The sequence below is a fragment of the Stegodyphus dumicola genome, chromosome 5 (genome assembly GCF_044657685.1).
Source record: "Stegodyphus dumicola isolate Sdum_Otavi_A_Nest chromosome 5, ASM4465768v1".
In the NCBI taxonomy this organism is placed as follows: domain Eukaryota; kingdom Metazoa; phylum Arthropoda; class Arachnida; order Araneae; family Eresidae; genus Stegodyphus; species Stegodyphus dumicola.
In genome coordinates this window covers 20,942,528-20,969,900 of record NC_140772.1, presented here as the reverse complement: position 1 = coordinate 20,969,900, position 27,373 = coordinate 20,942,528, and the positions used below count along the sequence as shown (strand labels likewise).

Below are 27,373 nucleotides of genomic sequence, written 5' to 3'. Positions count from 1 at the left end.
TATTGCTGTCACTGGAGATGGCGATTTTCCTGATCCTTATCAATTTTCCTGACTTTAGCCCAGCGGTTTTTCCTCTTTTTCTTTAATGATTGCTTTCTCTTATTTAATTCAAATCTCTTATTGACGATGATGTAGAAATAATTGCAATTATTTACAAAGGTACTGTGTAACCACGCACTTTGGTTTTTGGTCCTGGAGATGGCTTACCCCACAGTTCCTCTTTTATATGCCCTAAAACAAAAATTTTTATTTTTCTCATATTGGATTAAAGTTAAATTACAATAAGGGTTGCAGAATTAGGTTTTAAATTTAATACATTCTAAAAAAAAAAGTATGTAAGACAAGTTCCAAAAAGCAGTAAATTTAAATTAAGCTTTTTATACAGTTCTGTTTTGTTTAAAGACACAGGAAAATAAAAAATAAAAATTTAAAAAGTGTTTGAGGAAATAATTCTTTTTTTCCCTTGTATAATCTTCCATATATTATACATAAAGCCATAATTTATATTAAGATTTTCTTTCAGCCATTAAAACATTTTATATGTGATATATTTATATATACAGTAGAGTCCTGCAAACTCAATTCTTGATTACTCAACATCCCCTATAACTCAATAATCACCTTTTTTGAACTGCTAAATTATTTCTACTGGCTAAGAAAAACATTATCTTTGGAATACTGGGGTGGTTTAGTAATAGCTGTACTGTAATAAATTCTAACTTTGCCTATACGGTGCAAACAGTATGAGAATGTTTTAACTACTGTATTATTGTAATTACAGTACATATTTATGCATATGAATGTCAGCATGTTTTCCTGTTATGAGATTGTTATTGTATTCTAATTTTGCATTCTGCCTTCGCTTTTTGTAATATTATTTTTTGAAACCTGTGTAGTGAATTTGGTGATAGTTTTTTTTTTTTTTTTTTTTTTTTTTGTTCTTTGTGTGAACATTCCAATCTACCCTATTTCCTCTCTCACTGACTGAAGAAAATCAGCTATCTGCTGTAGATTACACTTGTATCTCTTTTTTGTGAGGCATGGTTTTCTTGTGAAGGCTTGCTTGAAGGTTTTTGGCTTTACTCTACTATAAGCTAAACTTTCAGTTATTAGTCCAAAGGGGCTTTGTCCCTGAAGGACTATTGTTTTCGTTTTGCGATTTTGCATTGAATCACTATAAATGTCTGTTTCACTTTTCAAACTGTTGCCATGAAATTGCATTATATTTGACGAAATTAAATAATGAAAATAATTGTATGTGTCTTAAATAATGAATAAATGTATGTGTATTTCTCACATTGTGATAAAATGGTACATGGAGCCATCAAATTCTACGAAAATGGGCATGTGGAAGACCAAATTTGAAATTTGGAATTTGTTTTATTATCGATTTTATATTTTGTAAAACTTTAATGAATTTTTGATTAACAAACTCAAGGATTTCAAAGCGAGCAATGGCAACACTTTACGGGGAGGGAACCTTTTTATCTCCAGCACACGGAACTAACTGTGTATCAGAAATTCTAAAGATGTGCTCAATTTAAAATTATTTTGTGACATTGCTGTTAAACTGAATTTTATAGTTTAAGTGCAAAGAGCATGCTATTTAATAAATAAAGGTAACACACAAAACATTAAAAAAACACCCCCTTGGACGTAATTTAAAATCTGAAACCTTTCTGATTTTTTTTCTTTTTTCTGGGTAAAATTTTCGGCTCATATTTGGACTTACAATTGTGTTGTGTTAATACTGAACAAGAACAAAAGTAAACAAATTAACATGACAATGGAAATGAAATTAGATGTCTCAAGAGAGTAGAAAACAGGAAAAGTACTGATAAAATTGCTGTTCATTTAGGTATTATACGAAATACTACACAGAATAGAATAACCCATCTTTTATTCCATAGCTCTTAGCATTTCAAATAACTCATCACCTTCTCAGTCCATGTTAGGTTGAATTTACGAGGCTTTATTATATTTGTGCATTTAATTAGTAGTTTAGGTAAGAAATAATAATTAATGAAAATATGTCTTTTACAAGTACTGGATATTGCAAGTGATGAATTAAGATGTAACCATATCCTTTTCCTATCCAGCTGGCCATACCATTGGAATTTAAAAATATTTAAAAAATTGTTTTGTCTTGTATGTATAACTCAATTCATATTTCATACTTTACATTTAATATGCTGTCTTTTCTGTTTCAGAATTTTGCTCGAGTGAAAATGCAAGTCACAATGTCTTTAAGTTCACTTGTTGGTACTAATCGAAACTTCAATGAAGAATATTTGAGACATTCACTGAAAACTATCCTGATTTATGCTGAAGAAGACACCGAATTGCAGGTTACTACATTTCCAGAGCAGGTATATTCCTTATAAAGTTACTGAATTATATTAAAATTGTTAACAAAATATTTTATAACTAAGGCAGCTTGATCTGCTTTCTCTTGGGAAGTAGTTTGAAAGAGTATAAGTTTTTAATTGAAAATTATTCTTAAAATTAAACCCATAGCATAAATAGAAGGTGAATTTTTTACCTCAGTTGTAGGTCAAAAGAATCAGCAATGTAACATTAACATAGATTTGTTAAGGATGCATTTAATAATCATTTGTTTCTCATGTGCAGTGTTTATCTATTAGAAGCTTAAACTTTTTGACATATTTGGGAAAGTTTTATACTCATTATGAAAAAATAAAATTACAAGAAGTTTGACTCTCGTATGATTAAAATTGATCAGGATATTTAATTTCAGAATTTGCAATTTTGTATGTCATTTTCAACTTGCCTTGAGCAATTGTTTAATTAAGTTAGAAGAAATTGAAGAAATCAATTTTAATGAATTGCAGTAAAATATGTGTTTAATTTGATACAAGGATCTGACTTTGAGTAAATTTCATATAACTATATCATCTCATTAGTTTTACCAGTTATATCTGATAATTCACCTATACCCTCATAGTCTTTACTACTAAAATGTTTACTTTTTATGGAAGCAAATTTATCAAAATCATTGGAATTGGAAAATCGGCAACAGACACACAGCTATTGGTTATCAGCTGCAGAATTTCTGATGTTCTCTTTTAATTATCCAACTAGAATAATAAAATGGAAACAGCAAATTGAATGAAACATATTCTTAAAAAATCTATGCATTATTAAAAAAGTGGTATTTTAACCTGTATATTAATTTTGAAATTACATTTATCTGAGACAGATAAATGCATTGCAGTACAAAAAAACCCTTAAAAATACATATTTAAAATAATTTTTAAAAGCAAACTAATTGATGAAAATTTAATGTTAAGAAGAGACGTTCAAACACTAACTGAACTCAAACAGTTTGCATTCAGTAAATAAATAGTGTTACTGTTAAACTCTGAAAGCACATAAATATTTTTTTTAACATAGACTTACATACATAAAGAGCCACTCAGACGGTATAGTGGTTGGGGAAGCCTGGCTGCGATACCGAAGGGCCTGGGTTCGAATGGTGGCCCTGCTATTAGGTGCATAATAAAGAGACCACCACATATGGCCTTAGTATAGATTAATGGAGTCTGTTACAAAAACTGTAACTGTTCACAATCTGCCATTGGGGGGGGGATAACACTTACATAAAGAAAAATATTTAAGATTATAAGACAAATAAAATATCCTATTTTAATGGGTTTGGAATCTCAAGAAACATAAATTACAGTTTTGAAAATGATGCTTTTGTATACACAACCTTTTCTCAGTTTCAAAACTTGCTAAATTCTGTGTTTATTATAAATATTCTAATGCAGGTATTGTAAGTACTGTGACACATATAAACAGAAAAAAGTAAACCTATAGATATGTCGTCCCTTCTTTATTATACAATGTAATATAAAGCAACTGTAATTAAAAAAAAAAAAAAAGACCTACCTTTTTATGCCCGATAGTTTACAAATTAGTTTTATTCAAAATATATTTGCCAAAACTATTTTCTTTTGCAGTACAAATGTACAGCGCCCTTGCAATTTTTTTTTTTTTTTTAGCTGAAATGGATAAAGCAAAAAAACAATTACTATTATTGTATCAAAAAACTGTTTAGCATTTTCAGCCTTCAAGAAGAAATTCATGAAATCCTATCAAATAACACATAAAATCTGAAATAACACTGAAAGCAAGAATGATATGATAAAATGCAAGTTTTCAAAAATAGGAAAACATATACTATAATTTATTTTCACCTTCCAAAATTTGAAAACAATGCATACACTGGAATGTGTGGATAGTGATCATTGTTTTATGCTGAATTATTGGAAATTCAGTAGTGAGATTTGGCAAAAGCCTTCAGTGTAGGAAAGAAAGGCTGGCTGATTGATTATAATTCCTTGGCTTACACTTAAAGATTATTTTCCTGCTTGCCTCAGTTTCAAAAAATGAGTTTTAGCTGGCATGAAAAGGTTTGAAACATATCAGCATGAATGTGCTTCAGTAGTCAGACTGACTAATTTCTTCTTCTGTACAGTTAATTTTTCATGTGAAGGGGGAAAAAAATCCACAAAATAGCTATAAAGCTGCATACTTTTTCACCGAATCACATTTTCTTCGATAATCGCATAAAATTAAACCTGAGTAATATTTTCGCATTTTTTGCCTTTTTTCATTAAGATGAAAAATTTTATCTAATTTTGTTTAATAAATAAAAAAGTGTATTAACAGAAATCTCATAAGAATGTCATGTAAAGCAAATTTTCATAGAGATAGTTGTTATACTTGTATCATACTGAAAATTAAATGTAGCTTATAATTTTTTATTACATAACAGCTTTTAATTTTGTCATTAAAATTTTAAAAAACATGCAGTAATCTTTATAATTTTTTCCATGGAGTGTTATTTATAATCTTTTTTCACTGTAATTGGTGTTGTGAGCTCATAATTCGGTATTGTCGAATAGGCAATCCACCTTACTTAACTATGTAGTTACTTTACGGATCAATAGGTGGCACCACTAAAACTTTTGTAAAAATAATTTTTTAATATTTTATTTATTTATTTAAAATATATATCTTAAATAATATATGTTATAAATAGATAAATAAAATATAATGTAATTTAAATTAAATCAAATAATAAATTTTTTATTTTATCTTTGATTTAGACCAGGGTTTCTTAAACTTTTTTCAGTCACGACCCCTTTTTATCACTGAGATTTTTTCGCAACCCCCAGGACCCCATAATATTTTTTAAAAATTTGTGGGACTCCATAAGTATTGCGCAAATCCAACACACGTGTGAGTGAAACTGTCAATTTTTTCACTTGTACTGTAATATACTATTGCAGTTTAGATCATTAACTTTCATTTCTAATTTTAAGACATAGATCAATGTGAAAATTTTAAATAAGTAACAGATGAAATGACAGCATCATGTGCAAAGCAAGGAAAATGAACGTTTATATTATATAAAGAATGTGTCAAAAAGTTTTCGTTTTTTTCTTGTCTGTATTGTCTTATTTTTGAAAATGCTCTTGGAAAATTCAATGGCAAAATTGCACGTGAAAGCAACATTGCTTTTATAAACAAAGTGGTCTTGAAAAAAGTTGGCACCATCTATTGTAAAACTAATTAATTAATTATTCAGAAAATCACCAGTTGGGACAATACTAAAACTCTTATTATTGTATCAGTATATATTAATGCTTCTTTTTTCACATATTTTTATTCCTTGATATTTCTATATTTCTTTGGATTTTTAAATACTACAATTAAGTTACAGATATATACTGCTTTTTTCAGGTTCATGACTTAGTTTTTAATTTACATATGATCTTATCTGATACTGTGAAAATGAAAGAATTTCAAGAAGATCCTGAAATGCTGATGGATCTTATGTATCGTATTGCAAAAGGCTACCAAACATCGCCTGATCTTCGGCTTACATGGCTTGCAAACATGGCTCAGAAGCATACTGAGGTATTTAATCTACAAACAAGTTTTTGAATATACAACTATTAACCATTCTGCCAGATTTATGTTAAAATATTGGATCTAATGTATCATATCACAGAAGGGAACCAGATTTTTTTTTATCTTTGGCTCAGAATCATCCAGAGCAAATTTATTCTGCAAATAATTTTTTAACAAATTATGAATCATTCTGTTGTATATATGATATATCTTTGTCAGGAAGCTTATAAAAATTGGTTAATCAGAGAGGGTGTAAGTTTTGAAATAATCATCAAATAAGTATATACATACAAAATTCATTCTACATATTAATTTGTGCATACCATATATACTGTTTATGTTTGTTGTATTATTAGAAGCATTTTTTTAAATCTAGAAATGTTGCTAAAGACTGTAAGTTTTTATAATACTGAGGCTTGAGAAAATGGTTTTTAAAATATTAAACATCTTACTTTTTTTATTTGAAGAATTTTTTCCCATTTTTTAAAAGAAAATTTGCATTGTTTTATTTACTGGAAGTTATATGAAAAATATTTTATATAAATTGATGCATAATTTTCAGGTATTATTTTCTGTAGCTAAGGTCTTGAGACAAAATTTAACCTTAAATTGATATTAATATTTTGTTTTAAGGGACAACATTGAATGTGTCTCTCTTTATTAAGAATTAAGAAAGCTATATCTTGTTGTCTTTTGTTAAGTTTAGGATAGGTTAAATGATTAAAGCAAAACAACTCGAAAGCTATCCATCTATAAGAAGGAATGCCTTTGTGGAAAACTTTTTAAGGGAAACTGGCTCATATCCATGTTGCATATGGGGAAAATGATGAAACCAACCATACAGCCAGCCTGTTTATTGAGATTCAACCCTAAGACAAACTACCAATGTTCAGCGACCTTGCCGCTTGGCTGCTGGTATACCTTTTGAAAATATGTGTGAGTCATTTATTAAAAATCAAAGCAGGTGTGTGCCCATCAAATAGAGTTTTGTCTCTGTTTCTGTGCTTTGCAAATTTTGTTCTAGTTAAATAAATCATCTTATGAATTTGTAATGTATTTACTGACCACATATTAGCTGTACCACATGAGTAATACAAATTCAGTTATGTAGATTTTTTGCATATCCATGTGGAAAATTATAGACTTGTTGACTAAGAAACTGGCTGTAAATTTTAATCTTATGCAGTTAATGAAGAAATAAGTAAAAAACCACTGATGATAGGCAAAATGGGACTGAGTGGGTCTATATTAAAGTATTATGTAACCAATTCATGTACTCTGAAAATTAGAAATGAATATTCAGTATTGTAGCTGCATAAAAGTACTAAGAATGTCAGGCCTACAAGAAACCCTATTTTAGATGTACTTACATAAAGTTTTTATTAAAATAACACATTTTAAAGTCAGTTAATGAATGGAAAAGATAGAAAAATTAAACAATGTATTTTAGTAATATTTATCCTTATTATATTTAAAATTTATTAATTTATATAAAAGCTTGTAAATTTAATTATCTAACTGTTTTTGTTATTTATGCTTTTCTTCTTCTTTTTTTTTCCCCCCACATTACTTGAACATTGTTTATTGTATGTCAAGTATATGCATGAAACAGCTCTTAAGATTGTATTTTTAAATAAAATTTATTTCTAGCGATCAAATCATGTTGAAGCTGCACATTGCCTTGTTCATTCTGCTGCTCTAGTTGCCGAATATCTTTACATGTTAGAAGATAGACCCTATCTTCCTGTTGGATGTGTAGCATTTGAAGTAAGTTTTATTTGCATAATTTAACAGCTTCATTAAGGAAAATATTATTTTTTTTAAATATAATATGTGGTTCTAGAATTTTTTTCAGGTTAAAATGCAATCAGATTTCGGATAACAGGCAATGGAAACAATATGCTATTATTTTTTATAATTAAAGCTTTAACCCTCTCACTGCTCAATTTTGGGGACTGAAATAGCTTAAAAAATTGTGGGTTTTTTCCCCATATTTTAAATCTCTGTATATTGGAGAAGTGAAATATGCATTTTTTCTTTCTAGAAAAGATTTTTTTATGCAGATTTTTATCATGAGACTGTCAAAAAAACAATTTCATATGGTATCACACACACACAAAAAAAAATTATTAAAGTTCACTTGAATTACAGTTAATTTCTATTTATTACATAATGTAAAAAAGTAAAATGTATAAGATTTAAGAAAATATAATGCACTGAGAGAAAAAAAATACGTTAGAAATGTAGTTTAGTATGATACAGTTCGAAACAGGGTTCAAGCCTTCACTATCTGATTAGCAGTCTGAAATATCTTTATCACTATCAAAACTAAAATCCCTTTGAGAATCTGATTAATGAAAAGGAATATATACTTTGTTAATTGCTGACTGTTTTCTAGCAGCCAGTTCTGATTAGAAAAAGTCGGCAAACATAGTGAAGCTCTTCTTCTTCAATGGCCAGATAGCCCAGGATGGGCCCTTACCTTCCTCAGAATCGAATTCCAAGCTCTTCTATCCTTGGCCATGGACATCCAATTGGTTATTTTTAAAATTCTTAAGCCTGTTTCCTAACAGTTGAGCTACCTAAGTTTAAGTCTTCCTCTTTTTCGGGTGCCGAATGGTCTGGCTGAGAAGTTCTTTTTAGTTACTCGATTTTCATCCATTCTGCATAGGTGTCCAGCCCATTTAATTCTGTAAATCCTTATATATTTTACTATATCTATTTCTTTAAAGAATTTATAGAGTTCAGAGTTAGTTCTTCTTCTTTTCCAGATATTGTTACATTTTATGCCACCAACTATACTTCTCAAAAGTTTTCTTTCAAAGACAGAAATGATACTTTTAGACATAGTGAAATTAAAGCGGTAAATACCAAGTACCTTCAAATGCTTCAATTTAGTGGATAGCTAACGACATCTGTTGGTTAAAACCTAAATTAAATGCCTAATAGTGTATATAATTTATTTCATTGATTAAACGGTGAAAAGGTGAGATGCGCTCCTCAATGAAGGAAGGAAAACACATAACACATGCCCACGAAAATCGCAGGATGAGCAAATTTTGCTATATATAAGCATTCACCACAACTGTTTTCTCATAGCTGGGTGTGTCGTGTATAAATCATTGTTTAAATTTACTTTGAGGATAGCTGTACCACATATGAAATTTTATATAGAATATTTTATAGAACATTTCACATGTAAAAGATCAGCCTTCAATGTTACTCGGCATTAGTTCATATGGAACCAACCTCATTTCCTTCGTTTTGAAGCATTTCCAATGATTTTAAATGATGTAAAATTGCTTGTTGAGTTACTCCTAATATAAGTTCAAATTCTATTTGTGTTTGCATGAATCTTCATCATCATTAAAAAGTCTTCGTACACTTTCATCCTTTTGCTACGTTCTTCGACTTCAAATTCAGTGTTCTTAAACTTTTGAAACCACTCACAACAACTTCTGTCACTTAAGCCAGCCTCACCATATACTTCTGAAAGCAATTGATGCACCTTAGCTGCAGATTTCTTCAAATTAAAGAAGCAAATCAAAATTTCCCGCAGATGATGCTCATTCGGCTGAAAACCCGACATTTTCACACAAGAAAAAATATATGATGCTGATACTAATATTTCAATAATATTTCAATGTTATTTCAATTCAAAGTTTCTTTTGTTGATTTCATAGATACTCAGGTATCCATCGAAAACATCATGGTAGAAAATAAAACAGTTCTGAAACTTTACAGTTTTAAAATATTGTTGCTTAATATATAGCAAAAAATAATGTACAATTGATTGCTTGAATATAACATTGCAGACATGAGTTTTCAGACTAAAAATTTTAAATGCTTGCATAATGATTTGTGAGTGCAAGAAGAAATGAGAAATATTTTAACTCATAATTTCATATTCATGAATAAAGTAATAAATTGTTATTGAAAAAATTTAAATAATATTTGAGCATTCAAAACCTGAAAATGTATAGAAATTAAACCTATATATAGCAGTAAATAGGATTTTAAACTTATGTAGTTAACTATAAAAAATAATTATTAAATTAATCTCTTTTATACAGTTGTATTAGTAGACAGTCATGAAAAATATAGTATGAAAAAGATTTGAAAAAGGGAGATGAGTAACTGCATGACATTACTATATAAAGTCCTGAATTTTTTTTTTTTTTTTTTGAATTGATTTTTGGTAATTAAAAGTCCTTAATTTCGATAAAATTTGGCAGAATGTCCCCTTCTTGCCCCACCCTAGCTACGCCCCTGATGATGCATTGAGACATATAAGAATAGGATGATGCATTAAGACATACAAGATGCATTGAGGCATACAAGATAATTGTCAGTTTTCAATTTCTTTATTAATAGAAAAATTCCTTTCTATAAATGCCTGTCCATGTGATAAGATTAGAAGAATTTTTTATATTTTCCATGCTTGTGTCTACTGAAAAGTAGAGAAAACAATGAGAAGAAAAACATATTAAGAAAAAAACTTCTAGTATCAGAAGTAAAATATTTAAATGTCATGTTTTCATTGTTTTTCAGAAAATCCTGCAAAAAGTAAAAGTTTATCAAAAACTTTCTGTAAAATACATCCATTACATGTTAATATCATGAACGTATTTGTCTGGAATCTTCTAGATTTATGGGTCTGTAAATCTTGCCTTAAAATCCTTCTAAAATTTGTAAGTTGCAGTGTCTAAAGTCCTTAAAAAAATTACTCTTACCAATTCTGCAACAGCAAAAAGGGCTGAAATATTTAAAAAAAAAAAAAAAATTGGAGGAAAACGTATTAAATTAATTTTATAGAGAAAAATGACGCATCATAAAAATGACATGGGAAAAACTCTAACCAAGAAAAAATTACAATGAAGGCAGTTTTAATTAATTACACAGCTATTTTGCTTTTGCTACGAATTGTTTCATAAATTGTTCTCAATCAGAAAGCAGTTATTACCTTGTTTATTTTTCAAATTCAAAATATTGTATAATAAGTTGTCAAAATCGAAAGTAATGTCACTTTATATGAAAGCAAAAAATAAAAATGTTTAATTTTAATGTTTTTTAATACAATTTTAATATATTAATATTATTTTTATAAAATTGATCAATGTTATAATATTTTTAAAAAAAGATCGTTGAAAAATTCCCAGATTTCCGAATTAAAAGTTTTTTATACAAATTGATCTTAAAATTGCCAAATTTGGAACCATTTATTAAAGAATTTACATTTTCAAATGCGCAGAGCTGTTTAAGAGCTCTTCATTAGAAAAAATGAAATAATTTCGAAATGCTTATGCTTCACTTCTTGCTCAGAAACTTGAGTATCCCACCGTTTATATTAAAAATAGGAATTATAACCTATAAACCTATTCACCCATTTAAAAGATAACTATATTTGTCAATGAATCGCCAAAAATATTTGTCCTAAATGTTAATTCACATTCAAAATGGCAGTTTTAAAAACAGACAGAAATTTCAGATTTTTAATCATCTGAATTTTATAAAAATAATATTAATATATTAAAATTGTATTAAAAAAAACATTAAAATTAAACATTTTTATATTTTGCTTTCATATAAAGTGACATTACTTTCGATTTTGACAACTTATTATACAATATTTTGAATTTGAAAAATAAACAAGGTAATAACTGCTTTCTGATTGAGAACAATTTATGAAACAATTCGTAGCAAAAGCAAAATAGCTATGTAATTAATTAAAACTGCCTTCATTGTAATTTTTTCTTGGTTAGAGTTTTTCCCATGTCATTTTTATGATGCGTCATTTTTCTCTATAAAATTAATTTAATACGTTTTCCTCCAATTTTTTTTTTTTTTAAAATATTTCAGCCCTTTTTGCTGTTGCAAAATTGGTAAGAGTAATTTTTTTAAGGACTTTAGACACTGCAACTTACAAATTTTAGAAGGATTTTAAGGCAAGATTTACAGACCCATAAATCTAGAAGATTCCAGACAAATACGTTCATGATATTAACATGTAATGGATGTATTTTACAGAAAGTTTTTGATAAACTTTTACTTTTTGCAGGATTTTCTGAAAAACAATGAAAACATGACATTTAAATATTTTACTTCTGATACTAGAAGTTTTTTTCTTAATATGTTTTTCTTCTCATTGTTTTCTCTACTTTTCAGTAGACACAAGCATGGAAAATATAAAAAATTCTTCTAATCTTATCACATGGACAGGCATTTATAGAAAGGAATTTTTCTATTAATAAAGAAATTGAAAACTGACAATTATCTTGTATGCCTCAATGCATCTTGTATGTCTTAATGCATCATCCTATTCTTATATGTCTCAATGTATCGTCAGGGGCGTAGCTAGGGTGGGGCAAGAAGGGGACATCTGTCTCTGGGCGTAGCATCCATTGAATGCCAAATTGATGTTACAAAATAATTTTAGAAATAAATGCTTTTCATTCTTGGCATACAGGAGAGGGTGCAAAATCTTCAGTTGTTCCCGGGCGCTGAAAACTAATAGCTACAGTTTTTGCATCATACACAGGGCTGGTTCTACACATTTTCCCAACTGATGCAATCTCTGTAGATCTTAAATTCTAAAATTTTGCCATTTTCTTGATTTCTTGATTTTTTCTCGGTGTGTCACTAAATTCTAAAAATTCTGCTACATCGATTCTGTAACCGGTCCTTACCGTATATCATTTCATATTTATTCTGAATGTTCACATTACTAAAGAAATAAAATCAGCACCTTTTCCTATAAAATCTACGTGCATTTATTTTTTTAGAATAGTAGAAATCTTTAATTAAATCCAAAAATTCTAAAATGAGGAGGAAATATGTTAAAAAAAGAGATCGAATACGTAAAGAGAAAGGAAATTATTCTTCAAAAATATATAGAGTTATTATTATGTAAATTAAGCAGTTGTTTATAATTTCAGCCTTTGCTATAATTTTGTGTTTCCTCACCAGAATGAAAATCGCCTAGATAGTTTTTAAACTAAGGTTTTGGACTTGTTAAGGCAGAATTTGTTTCTGGCCACCGCTTGCACCCTGCATTAGTTCCTACCAGCTCTGATAATTTGTAATTATTCATCTTTGCGTTATCGCTGCTCAATATTTGAATTTGTTATGCGATAATTAGGTTACGATGAGTTACGAGTTTGTTAAGGCATGTTAGTGAGCCAGCTTAGATTAAAATTAAATTGTCTGGTCTTTGACCGCTAGTCCACATTTTTAGTTTGAATTGGACTGTTACTGTTTGATTCGATCACCATAAGCTGTAGTTGATTTTGCTAGCATAAGAACATGTCTTTTATATTCTAAGATCTTTTAAAAAAGAGATAGCTTTTTTTAAACCTTTATCTAACTTTGTAGTTACCTTTAGACATAGCAATAATTTGCTTCATGCCTATCACGGGTTTTGGACTATTTAATGTTTACCAGATCAAGTAAAACCTTATTGGTATTTTATCGAGAGATTGCCAAGTTAGGAGATAAAACACGCATAAACTAGTGGGAATATTGTTTTGCATATTGAAACAAATTTCTCATAGTTAGGAAAGGTGCTTAAAGAGAAGGAAATTGATATAATAGCCAGAATGGCTGGAAGAGCTTCAAATTAAAAAGATGCACAAATATTTTGCTGAGTACTGTTGCTACAAAACGTTTCGTTTAAGAATCAATGTCATAAATAACATGTATTTTAAACTGTGACATGTTTGTGATTTTAATAGTGCCTTTTTAGCAAATATTTTAAAAAACAAATTTAATAGTAACCATGTAAATCTAAAATGACTAAGTAAGCTTATCTATCTAACTAGCTAATTCAATTAATTGTAACTAACTGATCACCCTTAAAAGTTATCTGTGCATATTAAAATGAGTTATTGCCTTTCATTAATCTTTACCGTGGTCACAAGATACAGCACAGGAATGTAAAAAGTAACATGAAACTTAATTATTTGCATCTAGTGAGACTTAAATTAATACAAAACAGTTTATCACCTCTGGTTATTGGAACCTTAAAGTATATTAAGGCCTTGTCCTACACGATATCTGCCAATTGCGTGAGCTATAGTAAACAAGAAAGTCGGTCGCACACCATGCCATTCAACTCTGTTCAGCTTCAGCTATGTACACGAACTGGCACAAAATGTATACTTTTCATGACATATATATTTCAGTGTAATGAAAGGAATTGTGAAATAATAAACAATGTTTAGGTACAAAAGTAATTTTAAGACGTCTAGGGTGTAATCATAATCAATTGATCAGTTAGCAAAAATAATTGCATGATGGTTATGATGGGTGTAAGAGTTTGGCATGATGGGTTAAGAGTTTTTTAATTCTTTATACGAAATTATATTTGAAACGTGTGAACGTAACGAAGCTTTACGGGGAACTAAAGTAAAAGATCATAAAGTTTCGTCAGAAACAACTGAACAAAGCAAAATATTGATGTTACAATCAAAGGAAAAATATTTGATGTAGAATAACTCCAGTCGCTTGTTCTAATAATAATACATGGCATTTTATGCACAAATTCTTCACCACGTGTCAGACTCGTGGCTTTTGTTTATGACACAAATTTTTTACCACGAGTCAGACTAGTGGCTTTTGTTTATGGCACAAATTCTTTACCACGAGTCAAAATCATGGTTATAGGCCAAATGGTTAAATGGGTTACAACCCCAGGAAGTTATGACACAAACTGCGTCAGACAATCCAGAGCACAACTAACTTTCAAAACTTGCCAAGCATGCCTACATAAGGCTTTCAGGTTTGTTCTGGCGGCAAGCCTCTCTCTAGACAAGCAGTAGCGGTGGGAACAGCCAATCTTCTGTAACGAATCATGCTGATTATGATTTTGCTTCTCATTTTAACCTGTGCCATTTGACATAAAATCTACCTGCTAAATAGCAGGTAGATTCCTAAAACTCTGAACTGAGCAAGTACGTGACAAAATGATACAAATAAGAAAAACATCAACATAAAGCTAAATTAGTAATACGTAAATAAAATGTCACTAATCTTCTTTCAAATATGTCCAACTATTATAAGTGTAAAATATTTAATGCTACCTGATAAATTTTATAAAGTTGATTTTATTCACAAATTTGTGTGATAATTATGTTTATTAAAATATGTTTAATAATAATGCATTCTACTTGTGGATCTATTTTATTCTTAGGATGGTATCACTTAAGTGAAGTTCAGGCACAGCTAATCTCTTTAATTGAATCTAATTAGCTAATCTCTTTAATCTCTTTAACTGAATTTATTCAGTTCCCATTTTTTGATGGGTCCTTAATTTTTTTCATTAATGGTCCTTAAAAGTCCTTAATTTCCATGTGCAGAAACGTGTACGAACCCTGTTATCATATGATGATTTGTATTGCTTTGTTTTTCATTTCGATATTTTTTATTAAGATGTTTTAAAACTGCGATCGGCTTTATTTTCTACAATGATGTTTCAGAACTGCAGTGCTTGCTTTCTTTTCTTCCATGATATTTTGTAGGAAGCTGTTTTTTCTTGTACTGTTTTCTCCATGGTATTTATGCCTGGGATATTTTCACCTGTAACCGATTTTTAATGATAATCTGGGCTATTTCCAGGCCATTCTGTTAGTGAAACGTGAATATCTTGGAACCAGCTTTTGCACACAGCAATAACGTGACAAGGAGTTGAATTTTGTTGAAATATGAATGCCTAATTTCAAAATGCACAAATATATAAATTCATGTATATCTTTGAAAACTTTGAATAAAAAACTGTAAATTTTTGCAGGTATGCTTAGAAATGCATCTACTTTAAGATTATGGTAAAATTTTTATTGATAATAATTCAATTTTTATTTATTATAAAAATTATTTTAAAATACAAATTTTAGAAATAAGTCATAAAAATGGACAAATTTTATTTGGAATGAATCTAAATGCAAAATGAAGAATCAAATAAGTTTAATAAAAAAGAGATATTAATAAATATATACCAAATTCAATTAATAGTGAGGAGCTAAAATTTTGAGAGATATGCTTTTAAAAACTACTCGTGCAATTTTTACAAAATATGGCACTTTGGCATAATTTGAGTCGTAGAATCGAAATATGGAAAACAGTTGGTATATTATTTCAAAACAAGTTTGATTTTCTGTCAATATATAAATCTAATATATATCCTAAGTCGCGCATTTGAGGCATGGAAAGCACAAGTTAAATTTTGACAATCGGCCCAGTAGAATGTTAGATATAGAACTGTCCCCTTTTTTGTGTGTGTACAAAGGTGTACATTTATTGATTTTTAAAAAAATTCTAAGTTGTATCTACTTATAATGCTAATAAAAATTTTTGTTGCTTTCTAGAAAATTTCTCCAAATGTCTTGGAGGAGAGTGCTGTATCTGATGATATTGTATCTCCGGATGAAGAAGGGATATGCACAGGAAAATATTTTACAGAAAATGGCCTAATAGGGCTTTTAGAACAAGCTGCAAATTCTTTCAGTCAGGTGCCTATTCTAGTTGCATCATCTTGTTGCTTTTAAAGTTTGATTATGGAATAAATGCTGATTTAATCATTTGACTTGAAATGTCTTATTTTTTGCTCTTTAGGGAGGAATGTATGAAAATGTAAATGAAGTGTACAAAATACTTATACCAATTGCTGAAGCTCACCGAGATTATAAAAGCCTTGCTTTGATTCATAACAAATTACATGATTCATTTGTGAAAATTGACCAACAAGTAAATGAAAATATCTTATGTATACATATTAATTTTGAAAGATTTTTCTGTTATGCATTTAACTACATATATGGGATGATTTTAGGTTGGCAAGCGAGTTTTTGGAACATATTTCCGTGTGGGTTTCTATGGTGCTAAATTTGGAGATTTAGATGGAGAAGAATTTGTCTACAAGGAACCATACTTAACAAAACTGCCAGAAATTTCTCATAGATTGGAAGTAAGTTTTGATTGTAATATTACTTTTCATATTTCTAAAAAATTGTTTTTATAACTTTTGTTTTGATTTTTCTCCTATATTTCCCAATTTTTGAAATTTGAGAACCAAAAAGAGACTTTAGCTATGATTAGATTGAAAGCTGAAAATTTTCAATATTGATTTTGATAGAAATTGTAAAAAAAAAGTATCATATATTCATGTTTTCTAGATACAATTCAGCATTTTGGGGTTGAAAATTGCTACCTGATAAGTGTACACTTTTTACTAAGACCACCTGTCAATGTTAAGCAAATTAGACTATGGGATCACACTGTTGCTCCTAAAGAGCAAGGCTAGTATAAAAAGGAAAGCTTATTTTCTGAGACAGATGTATAGATGAGTTGTTTGTGAACATATAGGTAAAAAATGGAATTTGATGGGCTTTGTATGTGGGGTGATTGTAGGAGGTTGGAGCTATGGAGTAGTTATCAATGCAATCACCATTATTGTGAAATGTTTCATAGCAGACTTAGTCAACATGTTTAAAGGTTGTCTGGCAAAAAAATGTCACAACATGCGATTCGTGGTCATCACCAGCTGCTGAATACTGAGCAGAATAGAGAATCTCTAAACTTTTAAAAGATGGCAAAACAGTAACAACGCTGCGAATCTTAATCCATGATTGTCTCAAAGGATTTCCAAGCTCAATGTTTGCCATAAGTGCATTGTATGGGATATGGAAGCTGAAGGCCAGTTTGAGCATTCTTGCTGTCTGGTGTGGTTAATGAATCTGCATTTTCAGCTACACCATGTAGATGGGCAAGTGAGAATTTGGCAGAAATACATGAAAGCATGGATGCTAAGTGCATAGCTACAATCCTTCAAGCTAGTGGAGGCAATTGAACAGTTTGGAGAATGTTTTCCTGGCATGCTTTGGGACCTTTAATTTGTGTTTATGAATATCTAAGATATCATACCTAAACATCCTTTCTGTCCAAATACATACTATTAGTTGATGGTTTTTCCCAATGGCAGTGACTACTTTCAATAGGATAATGCATTTTGCCATTGCTGGTATTATGCAGGATTGGTTAAGAACATAAGAGATAATTTATTTTGGCCCCTTGAATTACCATATTTCAGTGTCACTGAGCATTGTGGAAGGAGGCTGAAAAAGCCATCAGGCAACCATCCAGTCTCACACTGCTAGAAAGTGCTGTTCATCAAGTATAGTCTTTGATTTCACAAACTACATATCAACATATTGTACAGTCCATGCAAAGAAGAATCAGTGCTGTATTAAAGGCGAATAGTGGCCAAACAAAGTATTGACACAGTGGTCATAATTAAGTGGCCACTTAATATATTTAGTTATTGTATTCAATCTGAGAATTCAGTGTTTTTCATGTTAAATTTTTTATTCAAATTTTAATTAAGTTTTAATTTTGAAGTTTTCCCCCTATTAAATTAGGTTCCATTATGCAGCATGGTAAGCATAGCACTAAAAATATATTTTTAAAACTGAATTTGTATTTATGAGACATGTTATATAAAATCTTATGTGCATATTTTATATCCATTGAGCTCAAGACACACTATCATAATGTCTGCACCTTAATTGAGTAAAAAGTATACAGTCAAAAGTCGTTAATTCGGACACCCATAATCCGGAATGATCTATAATCCGGACCTCAAAGCTACAAACTTTCTGCGCATGCGTCAATATGCGCGTAAGACCTTTACCGCTGCGAATTTGCGTGTGCACGTGCGCAAAATACGTTTACGCATGCGCGTTTAATGTATAACGGACGGGATAAGCTAAGCTAAAATTATCTAATTATCTATTTCAGTTAATGTTGCAGATTGCGTTGTTCCTTAATGTTCGAGTTGGATCCGGATTATTATTTTTTGCAGACTGTTAGAGCAATTTTATAAAAGTAAGCTTGAACTTTTGATTATGTCAAATAGAATTTCCGATATATATTTACTAATATGTAAAGGATATACAAAGCGCAAGTATCTTTCGGAGTTCATTAAACAAAAAATGGAATTGCTGCAAAAAATGGATAAAGGCATATTCTTTGTTTATCTAAACTTAAACGTTTGTTTATCTAAACTTTGTTTATCTTTAACGCTGCGGCGGCGTGCAATGAATTGGAAGTTGATTTATCAGCACTATCCTTATCTTAAGAGGAGATGTTTTTATTTTATTTGGCTTATAATTGCTTACTCAATGTAGTATTTTATCTCGATGTACTCCGTCTTTGATATGATTTAAATCAAATGCCTCGTCATTATAATTCGCTTCCGATAGCGAAGAAAGTGACATAGGTTATTGAAAGCGAAAAAATTTCGATTGACAAATTAGTCGTTATTCTCGACACAGCAATTATAGGACTTGAACAGCGGAACTTCGTAACTGAACAAGAAATTATGTCTGTTTATAGAATTAAAGAGAATGCATTATCACATAAAAAACGAAGCAACTGAAACAACTTACATTGAAAGAAATGTTTAATAAAGTAAACAAATAAATATTAAGCTTTTTTTTTTGTAAATTTTGATACCCTTTAGATCATAATTGTTCTTCATTTCGTAAATTACGGTTTCATATTTTTACTTTTATAATTTCAGCATGCCATTTTACCAGATTTAAACTGATGATCTATAATCCGGAAAAATCGATAATCCGGAATCGCCGAAGTCCCGATGAGTCCGGATTAACGACTTTTGACTGTATATAAAAAGGTTCACCTTTATAATGCCTGTACTAGCATTTTGTGATGGAAAAATTGCCACATAGAGTTTATGTGTGCGAATGCGGAAAAAAAGGTGCTTGGACTGCAATGTTGTTGTGGGCTAGAAAGTCCACAGAATTGCCCATTTGGAGAAGTGTATCTTAAGATATCATTAGTTTTTTTTTTTTTAATTAATAGTCATCTGAAAGGTAGTTAATAAAACTGAAACTGATATAATTTTGAATTTGCTGGTAATAAACAGTATCAGTTTATCTGTAATTATATTTAATGTATTTTTTTTTTACTTGCCTTTCAAGAGTTATTATGGGCTTTCTATTCTGCAGCAGTTTAGTTTTTTGACATTAGAACTTGAATAATCAATATAATGGTCTGTACTTGGAGATTTGCATTCAGACTTCTTTTGTTTGGTGGAGGAGAGAATAAAAATTGTATGTGTTATATAAAGCATTTAGGATGAATCGTTTTCTGTTTTATAACAGCTTTTAAAATTGTGGTTTAGGTAAAGGAATTTCATAATTTTTATTACGAAGAGAATGGAAATGTAATAAAAGAGCTTTCTTGATTAGCTAAACTGATTTGGTCATATTAGATTTAGATTCAGATCCATTGTCAATTTACAGTGTTTTTAGAAAACGTTTCTAGTTAAAAGCACTGGTGGTCTCCCCCCCCTCTAGAATTTTGCCATAAAATTTGGATATTTTTACTATACTATTAGCTGCAAATTTCTTTAATTTCCTTGTATTGCAATTTTAATTCTAAATATATGGGTACAGTTTATTATTTTATAATTTTAGAATTTTTATATGGAAAGATTTGGGCCTGAATATGTAGAAGTCATAAAAGATTCTAACAGTGTAGATCCACTCAAGCTTAATCCAGACAAGGTAAATTAACCTGCGTTTTAATCATTATAATTATTTTGTTTAAATATGCATTTAGAAGTATCATTATTGAGTTATTTTAATTAAAAATCTAATGCTGAATTTTTTTTTAATTTTTAGAAAGGCATAGTTATGTTAAGTATAGCAAATTGTGTGTATTTGTTACCAGCAACTGTAATATTTATTTTATTTATAGAAAAATTATTAATTCTCACTTTGATTTATCTTCCACTATTAATCAATTCTGAGAAGCTTAAAATTGATATGCTTGTATAAATTTAGAAGATTCTGGCTTCTCTTTCAAGAAAGACTATGGAAAAGTTTTTGTGATATATATATAAACTCATTATCTAAAAGCTATCTGTTTTTAATTTAATTAAATAAAATTATAGTAATTAATTTTTTAATTCAAAGTAGAGGAAGAATTTTTTAAACCTTAAAAATTACAAGATATGTATATTACTCCAATTTTTTTAATTTATTATGAAGTTTCATTTAAAAAAACATTTTTACTTTTAAGGGTAGTTACCATGCATTACCTACCGTTTTCATGTAGGGAAATATTGAAAATAGTGGCATTCAAAAATATAACTTCAGAATTGGAAATATGTCTGATAATGCATTTGAAATAAAATTATTGCAGAAGGTTCTTTTACATCAAAAACAGTGATTTTTAAAATGAAATAAATGCGAGAGTTACATGTTAGCTTTGATAAAATGTTAAATTTAATTTTATTTTGTCTCAACATGGTCTGAAACTTTACTCAGATGAAGGGGAATAAGAGGTTGTACTTCAAGAGAAAGATTATTTCTTATCAAGAACATAATTTATTTCTAGCAATTATACTGTTGTATTGCTTGCAAATGCCTGTAAATTATGTTTAGCATGGTCTGCTTAAGGGAGCGAATTCATTAAATAAGGTAGAAAAAATTGTCAAGTAGTAAATTGAGAAGCATGGAACAAAACTTCCTGATTTTTATAAATATAAATGTTTTTAAAAAATGGCTTCATCATTAACTGTTAAATGTTTTCTCCTTGATTTTAATAGAAACTCGAGAGAATAATAGGAAGACAAGCAGTTGTAATAGTGATGGAAGATTTCAGGGCTTTTTTAATTTGAGCCAAGTGTAATTAACCACTCTGACAGGGGCTGTTGTAAATTTCCAAAAAAAAAAAAAAAAACCTTTCAGATCTTGTATAAAACTTGTAAAGTCTAAGCAATATAAATTTTGCAAAGGACTAGAAAATGACTTGAGCATTAAGTACAGTAAGAAAAAATTAGTAAAAATAAATGCAAAAGTTTCTCTTATATGTAGAAGGTAATAATTTTAATTTTTGCTGAAGATTAAGCTTTACCAAGGTGTTAGAAACATCTTCTGTTAACTAGAGTTGTGATGCAAGAATTTTTAAAAATTATCATTTAAATATAAAATGGCATAAATACAATACAAAGCATATAAATTCTACATACATGAAAACTTAAGTAAAGTGCAACAATATGTGAAAAAGGAATGGATTAAAAGGGAACTGAAAATCCCAGGATATGAATATAAGAGAGTTTGATTTATTTTTATTTTTTTTTAATTATGAAAATTCTGCTAATGCTCATAATTATCAATTTACTAATTAAATTAGAAATTAAATGTATGCCAAAGTACATCAGGAGAAAACAGAATAAATATTTAGTTTCTAGTATTAAAATATGGAATTTGTAACAAAGTTAAATAACCTTAAAATAACTTCAATGACTAAAAATGGAAAGCTTAATGCGGGAATATATTTCAATAATATTAGTGTGAATTTAGAATGACTTAAGAAGACCAATTTTTAGATTTAATAAAGAGAATTTTTTTTAAATTAAATTAGAACTGTTTACCTAAAATGGTAAATTTGAAAGTTAAAACCATTCTGCTATCTAAGATTTGTTAATATTTATCTAGACAAGAAACTTATTTAAGGTGAGCTACAAAGCCGATATTTGATAGGTTGATTATGTATCAGTTTTGTATATGTCATTAATCTATCAATTTTACTATTCAAAACTGATATATATATATATCAGCGACTAAAATCTACAACTTGGAAAGTTTTTCATTCTTACAGAGAATAAAAACGATCTGGCTCATCATTCCTTTAAGCATCATAACACTTTAAAATGAGTATAAAAGAAATTTATTTTTACTTTAGCACATGCCAGACTTTAAATTAATATTTGTTTTGCAGGCACAATTTTTACAATATTGATAAATGAAAATAAAGGCTTGCAGTCTCAATAGAATGTCTCGTTAATGTTGATAAATGACCTTTTGTAGCACCCAATCTTCTTGGGAAAGAAATAGGGAACAGGAAACGTCGTGCAGTTCGTGGATTAGATAAGAGGGGGACGGGGATCTTCAATCAAATTTAGCACAGTTCGTACCCTTACCCTCATTAGGGTTGCATTTGTGAACCTGCATTCGTAGAGATTCTGAGTCATTTTGTTGTATCCTACTCCTCGTAGACATTTGTTCCTCTAGTTTTGAATAAAATGTTCTGTATACTTACAAATTTAGTTACAAATTTGTCAAGTTATTATACACACACATATATATAACTTGGCAAAGTTGATAATATAGTTGGATGCATAAAGAACAACTTGATTGTGGACAAATTTTAGTATTCTTTGGAGGGTGGCTATGAGCTAATTTAATTATTTCTTTTTTGTTAATTTGTTGGCACACATTTTTTCATTAAGCCAACGCAGGTAAAATGGGCATTAGAGCGCTCTGTTCTTAAAGAATTTTTACATTGGTACTGATATATTTGCAAAATATATTTTTTGAGACAGCAAGTTAGCAGTTTTGAAGCAGAAGGCTCAATGTAATGCATTCAGAAGAAAGCCTGAGAAAGAGAATCAAAAAGCTTCAGTTCTCAATAGAAATCTTATTCAGTAATCAGATAAAAGGTGTCTGCATTGTGGAGTTCTGTAAGGTTGCAGGAAGCAAATTAATTTGGAAATGGTGCTCTTTAAATTGATATATTATAAACATATTATTTATAATATATTATTATTAGTGATATTTTATAAATAGTTAATATTTTTATAGAATATAAAGGGGAAGTACCCAAATTGAAATGAAGAATAAAAGGAGTTATTGGCAATTAAAATTAGAAGTTTCCTTTTATATTTTATATCTTACATATAAGATAAAAAAAGAAAAGAGACTTAATTGGCTGAAATAATTGTGAGAGACGAAATATGATGAAATACATTACCTAGGCAATAACTGTTTATCATTTCAAAATTTTATCTGACATGCATTAATTTGATAACTGCTCTAACCTGATAACATAACATTTAAAAAAAATTACATTCATATCATAATTACATAGTGAATGTTTTTATCTCTAATTTGTGATACAGATCTTCAGCTTAATTTAAGATTTTTTGTTTTATCTGTATAAATTTAAAATCATGAAATTCAATAACATTTAATTATTGATTTTATATTTATAGGCTTATATTCAAATAACATATGTTGAACCATTTTTTGAAATGTTTCAATTACGGGAGCGAATTACTCATTTTGATAGAAATTACAACATAAGTAAGTTAAAAAATTCATTACTTAATAGAAAAATTATTATATGTTTTTAAGAAATGTAATAAAATTTTCTAAAAGAATAAATTATTTGCAATGTACAAAAAAAGATTTTTTTTTAATTCTTTTTTGTATATGATAAAATTTAGGACCTGAAAATTGATATTACTGATTTCAGTATGAAAAGACAATTGCTTCTGCAGGAACCTGCATCATGTGCCAAATGTAAAGCTGTTGCTTTTTCGTGGAGTATAATGTGATTATTTATCTTCTAAAATAAGCTAGCTGCAGGGATTTTTTGTGGTTTGCCACATGTGTAACACTGATATGAGCCAGTTTCCCTTAGAAGTCCTCCACGAAAAATCCCTCCCCTTAAGCAGATAGCCCTCATGTACTTTGCCATACTTAAATAAATCAAATTATACTTTAAATGAAAGATAAATGATGGCATAATGCTGTGTGGGTTATTATAAAGACACTACTTTATAATAAATAAAGATATCTTTATCTTCAATAGTTCATTACTTATATGTTATTTTCAGTACATTATCTGATTAGTGAGTTTAATTTAGTAATAAGGAAACAGTTCTTTTATTTTCAAGTCACAATGTTTTTTATTGCATAATACTTTGTTAAGATATACTTCCTTGCTGCATTTATAATAAAGATCAAGAACAGGTTTCATATCAACAATGATGATGAAAAATGTTTATAGGATGCTTTATCTATGCAACACCATTCACACCTGATGGACGGGCTCATGGTGAATTACATGAACAGTATAAACGTAAAACTATTCTTACTACAGCATATACTTTTCCTTATGTTAAAACAAGAATACAGGTTGTAGAAAGACATCAGGTAAGCTATTATTGCTTATTCTGTTTATTTTTGTTTATCCTATATTCTATATAATGCTTTCTTGTGTAATATGTTGATTTTTCAAGATCTTGAAGTGTTAAAATGTAATTCTAATAAAATTGCTTATTGTAGTAATGGGAAAAAACAGTTTATTATATTATATGAATAAAATCTTTTAAACAGCTTTTAAAATTTTATTTCAGAAGGTTATTTTTAATTCATAATATATAAGTAAACTTCCATATGTATACTAAATTTTTTTCATTTTATTTACTAGATTTACTAACTTTACTAGTTTTTTTTTTATAAATACATGTTTTATGTAATTATCTATACTGTTTGAATTATTAAATTATCTTAAAGATTGTGCTAACACCAATTGAAGTTGCAATTGAAGACATAATGAAAAAGACCCAAGAGTTGGCAAATGCAACAACTCAAGAACCAGCAGATCCCAAAATTTTGCAAATGGTATTGCAAGGTTGTATAGGAACTACTGTTAATCAGGTAAAAATTAATTAATTTTATTATCATCTGGTTTTCATTTGAAATAACATAGTATGAACTGTGTTCATATTTCTTCTTCTTTTTTCCCTCCTGCACGTGCATGCATTTGTGTGTGTATTATGAAATGCTGAATTTTTGGAACCTTATCTTCTGCTAATGAAAGCCAAAATTAGACTTTCGTAGTTTGATACAGTATTTTATCATACATGGCATAATTCTTCTGTAGTGATTAATGCATATTTTGTTATCAGATGGAGGCAAAATATGCCAGTGTTAAATTTTAAACTTAGTCAGAAATGCAGTCTTGGTTTGGCATACATTTTGGATCAAACTTTATCACTCTACACCATTTTATAAGCATATGTTAAAGAATAATGCATTTGCAAAGGTTAATTATAAACTTATTCCTTCTTACCTGGATGCAACATATGTCATCACCAACAGCTCAAGTTTGTTGTATATTGACTGCAATCCTGTGGTATTGTTGTGAGCTATCAAACAATACCAAAAGAATATACAATACCTCAAATAGGTAGATATTTTTTTATCTGTCTCTGTATGCTTAGGAGGAAATTCACAAATTATTGTTAAAACAGTTGCAAACAGGACAGCAAATAACTTGAAACAGCTTAAACAGAATGTAGATATAAACAATTTGCCCTTAGTGCACGAAAAATATCAGCAATTGCCAAAATCACTTGCAAAGTAAACACAATTCAGCTAAATTTTGCAGTTGAATAATAATGAAAACAGCTACAACAAGTCATAGAAGCTCTCTCAGCCATAGAAGTCATAGAAGCTCATCTCTTATAATAGATACAAGATTCTTGAAATTTCAAGAAAGACCTGTCATGTGATGAGCATATCTCACAATTTACTTAAACTATTTTTGTACTCTGAATGTTGCCATTCTCATCAATAAAATCAATATTTCCATATTTTAAGTAAACACCAATATAAAATGCATGTGACTACATATACAAAGCAAATAAATAAATAATTAAATAATACAACAATGCAATAAAGGATTTAAGTATTTACAGATATATACATCCAACGATATTTTAAGTTTGGAATGAATTTGATTAGCATGTGGGTCACATCCACATAGTAATAAAATTCATTCCAAACCCAGAATGCCATGTCTGATGAAATGACATGTAGGGCATACATTATTTTATTGTGAAGTTTCAAGATGGATGCTTGCAATGGTTGGTACCAGATGGAATTCAAGATGGATGCTGCCAATAAATGCTGTCCTTAATAAATTCCCAAAGCAAGTAATCTTACAGTGTAAAATCTGGTGAACAAGGTGGCCAGAGGAGAAGGTCATTGTTTCCATCTGCAGTATTTGTCTGAACCAGAGGTGAGGAAGAACATAATTGTAATGCATTTTCATATTCTTGTGAAAATGGAAAGAAGTTTCCTCCATTCATGAAATGTAATCAGAACTGGTATTAAGTTGGTATAACAATGACTTTCCTTACATGTTCAAAAATGAGTGGTCATTCGTGGTAGCTTTAGACGTGAAAAAAAGCCATTTTTTGCAACCATCTTTGCTGTAATGCCATCTTATAAATTTGACCCGTGGTACCTCTATAAGCATGAAAAGTGAACTTCTAGTAATGAATAATGCTTCTAATGCTAACTAGACACTTGCCTTTGCTGATAATGGGCATTGTGCTTGTGTGAGGTGAAAAATAAATTAACTTTTGAAACTACATTATTCTTTTATGTATTCCCTGTACGTGCATTTCTGTTATTATTGTTCTTTCACATATTATTTATATGAGTATGCTATATAATATGTGCTTATAATTTCAGTGAAGCAGGCAAACATTTTGGGAACAAGAGACTTAAGATTAAAGAAATACAATCATGGGTTTTAAGAATATTAACTTGTA

The 27,373-nt window shown here is 29.2% G+C and overlaps 1 protein-coding gene across 1 annotated transcript in view; it reads left to right on the top strand.

Annotated features, from left to right (window-relative positions):
* The window catches only part of Zir (dedicator of cytokinesis), a 108,710-nt gene that overhangs the window by 74,539 nt on the left and 6,798 nt on the right, over positions 1–27,373 (top strand). The window contains exons 32-41 of the mRNA XM_085816491.1: positions 2,211–2,369; positions 5,773–5,949; positions 7,594–7,710; positions 16,302–16,445; positions 16,549–16,680; positions 16,766–16,900; positions 20,433–20,522; positions 24,017–24,107; positions 24,817–24,962; positions 25,326–25,469. Coding sequence (XP_085672617.1) covers positions 2,211–2,369; positions 5,773–5,949; positions 7,594–7,710; positions 16,302–16,445; positions 16,549–16,680; positions 16,766–16,900; positions 20,433–20,522; positions 24,017–24,107; positions 24,817–24,962; positions 25,326–25,469 — 1,335 coding nt within the window. The remainder of the gene's footprint in view (positions 1–2,210; positions 2,370–5,772; positions 5,950–7,593; positions 7,711–16,301; positions 16,446–16,548; positions 16,681–16,765; positions 16,901–20,432; positions 20,523–24,016; positions 24,108–24,816; positions 24,963–25,325; positions 25,470–27,373) is intronic.